This window comes from Oryza brachyantha, chromosome 9 (genome assembly GCF_000231095.2).
Source record: "Oryza brachyantha chromosome 9, ObraRS2, whole genome shotgun sequence".
Classification (NCBI taxonomy): domain Eukaryota; kingdom Viridiplantae; phylum Streptophyta; class Magnoliopsida; order Poales; family Poaceae; genus Oryza; species Oryza brachyantha.
Genome location: NC_023171.2, coordinates 5,932,044 through 5,938,614, shown reverse-complemented (window position 1 = coordinate 5,938,614; position 6,571 = coordinate 5,932,044). Strand labels below are relative to the sequence as shown.

The window sequence follows — 6,571 nt, the reverse complement described above, 5'->3', positions numbered from 1 at the left end:
TGCCGTCGTCTTTTCAAAAAAAAATAATTTGGTACCTAGAGATACCGATAGCTCGAGGTACTTTTTGTTGGACCGGAGCAAATATGTTGTCTTTAGGGATGAAAACGGATCGAATACGGATGGAAACTAGCTCTACCATATTTGTTTTCATATTTTTTTCAGAATCGGAATCGAAAACGGAAACTCCGGATATGAAAAGGGAATCGTATATTGTCGAATACAGATACGGAGCGGATACGAAACGGAACGAATATGGTAACTAATAATTACCGAAGTATAGGAAATGTTGGTGCTGCTATTGCTGGAGTCACTGGATGGTGCACGTGAAGTTCCTGGACGGTGACCCGTGACCGCAGTGGCGTAGTAGGTAGTACTGGTATATATAGCACACACGTAAATACGTAATGGGCCAGTGGGCTTCTAGGGTTAACTGGTGGCTATTGGGCTTTAATGAAGTTTGGTATGGTGGGCTGGCATATGTGCTGCGGATATCTGGAAAAAGTCTCGGATAGTTTCCGACCGTTTCCGCTATCCGCCGGATAAAAGTGCTACCGTATCTGAATCCATATCCGACAAAAATATCCGAGAATCTGTATCCGAAAAAATCCGAACCGAAGCTATCCGAATTCGAAAACAGTTCTAGAACTCGAAAACTATCCGTACCACTTTTATCCCTAGTTGTCTTTAGCTATATATTCTAATAGAATAAGATGAGGGAATCGGGACTCTTTTGTTATCTATTAATGTGTTTTACAGTCTCTTTTCATCGACTAGAGCAAGAACCTTAGTTTAACAATTCCGGTAAATCAGATTCGACTCGTGCAACATGTGCGGTTTTGTAAGGAAATGAAAATGCGATTCCCCTACTCTTTTTTATTTGACGTCATTAATTCATAGATTTGACCCTTTGCCTTATTCATATAATTTATATAATATTAATTATTTTGTTATTATTTGATTTATTACTATAGAAACTTTAAGCATGACTTATAATTATATATATTTGGATAAAACTTTTGAATAAGAAAAACGGTCAAATATAGAACTAAAAGTCAATAATATCAAATTAAAAAATAAAAAGAGTATTTGTTTGTCACCGATTCTATAAGGGAACGACTCCTTAGGGCATGTATATCAGAATAGACAACTGTTGTTTATTTGAATATATCGGTTAATTGGTTTCATGTCACTGTAAATATGACTATTTAAAAAAATATCACTGCAATTCACGTATTCGGGTGAGTGCCACCGTAATTTTTCGAAATTGGATCCATACCACTACTGTAACTTTCTCATCCATCTGCCTTCTTACTTCTATTTTCTTCATCTCCTCCTTCACCGTCGGACTCGTCACCACCTCCGGTAAGACGACAGCTACGGAGACGAAGACGACGATGGAGCCGATGGCTCTGGCAGCGGGGTCACGGAATGGGCGGGGGACTTGGACAGGAGCATGAAGAGCGTCGTGAGCGCGGAGGACACGGTGTCCCGGCCGGCGAGGAGGAAGCTGACGACGATGTCGCGGAGGAACTTGTCCTCCGCGGCGCCGTGCGCGTCTCCGGCTGAGGCCATGAACCGTGCGCGTCTCTTGGCACAAAATCACTTTGTTGCCCTTGATTCAGATGCACTTGCTGAACAGTACGTATACATGCATGTACCACTTCACATGGCATGACTTCTCGCCAAACATGCACACCGATTCAAGTCAGTAGCTCGTGCATTTCACATACCATGTTCTGCTTGATCTACCGGCTCATATATTGCTACGAATGCAAAGGACTACATGTATATTTATTTGCTGCATGCATACTAACAAAAATAAACATGGAAATTCACTAATGACAAGATTACTCCTAACAGAACCGCCGGAACTCGTCCTGCAGGTCGAGCACCGTGCCTCTGTCGGCGCCGTCGGACAGCACCGGCATGAGCCGCGTCTCCACCTCCTGGGCGACGATCTTGAACGCGTAGGACTGCACGGAGACGCTGCCGAGCTCGAGGCTGGCCACCTTCCGCTGGTGGCGCCACATGTCGCCATCGACGTTGAAGATGCCGAGGAGCGCGGTGAAGGGCTTCCCCTTGGGAAAGTTGTCGAAGCGGGTCTTGAGCATGTACTCGACGTTGGCCGGGTTGGCCGTGATGGTGCAGCCGAAGACGTGGACGTGGACGGTGCCCGTCGGCGAGCGGCGGAGCAGGTGCGCGTACCACTTGCCGAGGTTGGTGAAGTCCCTCCTCCACGACCCGGTCAGGTAGGCCCGGCACACATGGCAGCTGCACCACAGCCACCGCCGGAGCAGCAGGAGCACGGCGCCGAGCGCTGGCAGCGCCCACCCAAAGAACGCGAGCCCCGCGCAGCGTGCGCCCGACGGCAGCTCCACCAGGGCGTCCATGGCGGATCAGTTACACACATTCCACGGCAGCTCCTGTCCAAGCACCCCGCCCATTCCGCCGGTCACTGGCTCCGTTGTCGTCTTCGCCTCCGCAGCGGCCGTCTTACCGGAGGCGGTGACGAGTCCGATGGAGAAGGAAGAGAAGGAATAGAAGAAAACGGAAGGAAGAGGGCGGTAGTGGCATGGATCCAATTTCGAAAAATTACGGTGACACTCGTCGAGTTGTATAGTGGTATTTCTCTAAATAGTCATACTTATAGTAGCATGGAACTCATTAACCCTTGATATATAGATATTTAAACAAACAAGCTGTATAATGAGTTGTCGACTTGGTTGTCTAGTACATCATTTTTTTATGTTTTGTATTGTTTGATGCAATAAATGCATTAAGTTTTTCTCAAAAATAATTGTATGTAGCTTGGGAGCATGTTCCCGAGCAGTATGTGAATAAAGAGACGGTGTCTAAATTCTTCTTGAGTTAATGGTATCACGTAAGATGATTAATCTGATATAGATATATATAGACCGTTATCCTACCATTGTATATGCCCTTAGCAGTCTCGGTACCGCACGTCCGCACCAACCATCAACAACCACTAGCAAGCATGTGCTTTGCGCGCATCGGTACCATGAGAATGCAAAGACAGCAGCCATAGTCACCATGCTCATGAGGTTGGTCGGACTGCATGGCCAGAGAGTAGGCAGGCCGTGCAGCTACGTTGGTTCTTGGTGAAACAAGACAAATCATAACTAACTGAAATTTTGATTTTCGTCGCAGCTGAGGTTTACTGGCCTTTCTTTTTGTTCTTTTTGAGCAAAACCAATGAACTTTCTTTTGTTGAAGAAATAATTAAGTCCACTTTGGAAAGAGATTCTAGTGTCACGTCCAGATGATATGGTGCACGATATGATGCGGAAGCGCATAGATGCGGCTAAGAAGGTGAACCATGACATCAAGCCAGAGGCCCATCACCGTCGGTGCCTTCGGCAAGCTTAAGATCTGCGATGGCACCTTAACGTTGCATCCTCACATAGATGCGTCTCTTACCTTCATCATCTTTATCCTCGGTGTGCGGAAGACGATGCCAACAACAGTGAACAAGGAGAAGGCCTCGGGCCGATGATGAGGCAACTTGCCTCCACCTCTCAGTCTCGTGGGCCACCGTTCCTGCTTCGCCATCGGTGTGGAGAGTGAAGAGAAAAAGGAGAGAAGGGAGAGACGAGATAGGAGTTTTTATTTAAAAAATAAAATTATTCTATTTGACTGACAAGTAGGTCTTATAATTTTTTTGAGGTTTATCTCTCTATACCACCCAGGGATCTCTATTAGATGAGATTCCTTTAAGTTCCATCATTTCCGGTATTTGGGTTTAGGACGATTCCAAAACTCCTAATCAATATGAGTGACGTAAAGTGGACTTATTTCTTTGTTGAACTGGAATTTTGCTGGGCTTTCTCAAACAATTATCTTCAACTGGGGTTGGTGGGCTTTAAACAAGTTAGAGTTAAGCCCGTGTATTTGTTTGCTGGGCTTTGAACAAGAATAGTAAAAAACAAGCATACGCCCAAGTCTAAAAAACAGGCATACGCCCAAGTCCTGTCCAACAAAAAAACATCGGCAGAGAAGCACGCGAGTGGTTTGCAGGATGGAGGTGACAGATGCTGACACGTGTTGTGTATCCTATGGAGTATGGACAAAATTTTGGCTGATATTTGGAAAAAAAGTGTTGGTGGAGGAAGCTCGCTCCATTGGTTTAGTTAGATACGGTTTATATGGTACAAATAAAAAGTCAGAATAGAAAATTTTAGGGATAGAAGATAATAGAAGATAAATTCTTATAAAGATAAAATATATAGTATTAGAGATATAATAGATTAATATCAACTCTAACTTGTCTTCTTCTTCGAGTCTCTATCTTATATCCTTTCTATTATAAAAATAAAAAATGTTTTCATCTTATGGTTTGTTACGTCCAAATACATCAAAAACAAGTTTTGTTTCGTAGTTGTCGGAGGGAAACAACAAAGCTTACTCACCTGGCACGCGTAGATTGGAGGTTCAAGACCTGCATGGGTCAATAACAGAAACATTTGTGTTCTTTATCTATTTCAAAGAATTGTTTTTATTTCTTCACAGATTCTCATTTCGTTTGTGTAGAAATTTTTATATTCTTTTTACCCGTTCATTCTTATTTTTTGGTTAATTTTTTTGAATTATTTTACACTTCCTCTTTTTTCTGTGTTTTCCTCTATGAAGAATAATTTGTGTAGAAACTTTCTGTATTTTTCTACACTTCTCATTTTTCTGTGTTTTTCTACACGATCTGAAATTTAGTTTTTCTACAAAACCTCAAATTTCTTTCTTTTTCTCTGCACAAAATATTTTATGTTTTCCTACACATTCTCAAAATTCATTTTTATTTTGCTACAAATTATCAAAATTTTTGTATTGCTACATTCTCAAATTTATCTTTTTATTTTTTCTATTTATGCATTCTCAGATTTATTTTAAATTGCTAAAATTTTCTGTCTTTTTTCTATTCCTACATTTTTAAGATTCCAAAAACATCTTAGTAATTTATAGGTTTTTGTGTTGGTACATTCTCAAGTTTCAAACATAGCAGGAATTCTTTTTCAAGTTTTTGATGACCATATATCACGGCATATAGATTTGTATAACTTTATAAAAATATAGTTTTGTAAATATTTAAATAAAACAATATCTTTACTATTATAAAAATAAAATTTATTATATAATAATAATAATTATTATAAAAAAGATAGATTCCGTCATCCGTTCCATCCATCCAAAACCTTTTGTTCAATACGACCAGCGATGGACCACAATAAAAAAACGACATAGTCCAACCAATGGATAAGGTGTTGGCCACAAAACCAAAGATGCTAGGTTTGATCACTAGCAAAGTCATATTTAATATTTTATTTGTCAAGTCATATTTAATTTTTTTGTCTTTTAACTGCTAGTGGCAGTTTTAATTAACTCATTTTTTTTGCCTTTTATATAATACAAATCTACAATCATATTTAATTTATATTTTCATTTTATATCCAATACAAATCTATAACTAGTAAAGTAAGAACACAATTGTGAGTGTGCACAGTACACCTGAAATAAACAGGAATCCCACAAGCCACAACTGACCAGGAGTCAGTTACGTACAGAAAAGGTATAAAAGCACAAGCTCAATAAAATATACTTAGCAGCGGAAATATGACATGTCGGCCTAGTTTATCGAAAAGACCAACCATATAGCAAACAGAAACCAACAACACTACAGAAAAGCTTGAGCAAAGGAAGCGACCCTAACATGAGTAACCTTGACAAAGACATGTTCTTCTGAACCACATTTTATACAAGGGTTGAGTACAAAACTAACCAGCAAGCCATAACCATAATTAAACAATTATAATACATGTAAGGAGTACAAAGTAATATGGTTCAGCAAAGAGGGTTTAATAACAAACCTATGATAAATAGTTTTGCCCTACTTTCATACACGTGTTATCCATAAAAAGTATAAAACGATATTTTTAAACAATACTATCTCAGTTTCATAATATAAGATGTTTGACTTTTTCGTGTAATGTTTGATCATTTGTCTTATTCAAAAAATTATGGAAATATCATTTATTTTGTTTGTTACTTTATTAGCAAAAGAACTTTAAGCATGACTTGTTACTTTTTATAATTATACTAATTTATTGAATAAGACGAATGGTCAAACATTGCAATCATAAAAGTCAAACATCTTATATTATAAAATGGAGGTAGTAGCAATATTAAATGATCATTATTCTCAATGTTTATCAAATCTATATTTTAATTATAAAAGATTACTCATACCATGAGAATAGTAATCACCCCACGATATATCTAAATTAACCGGGAGCACTGCCCATTTGAATAATGTACGACTGTTGACGTCAAAAGTTGACCGCTGACGTGTCACACACGAAGGCCTAGGAGTCGTTTCTCAGAATGCTCTAGTGCAGGACCTAAATTCTTAGATTGCTCGGACGTGCCAGTCAGTTTGATCCTGCAACTGACAAGATAAAAAATAAAACAAACCGATCGGCTGTCGAGCCGATAGATAACAGAATATCTAGCTGATCGGATGTTGAGGTAGGAGCACTTAGCCGATAAACTGAGCAATCGGCTG

At 39.8% G+C, this 6,571-nt stretch overlaps 1 protein-coding gene across 1 annotated transcript; it reads right to left on the bottom strand.

Annotated features, from left to right (window-relative positions):
• Positions 1–1,853: 1,853 nt before the first annotated feature.
• LOC102706594 (cytochrome P450 94C1-like) lies at positions 1,854–2,390 on the bottom strand. Its single transcript, XM_006661038.1, has one exon. The coding sequence runs from the start codon at positions 2,388–2,390 to the stop codon at positions 1,854–1,856; it is 537 nt and encodes a 178-aa protein (XP_006661101.1).
• Between the last annotated feature and the right edge of the window lie 4,181 nt (positions 2,391–6,571).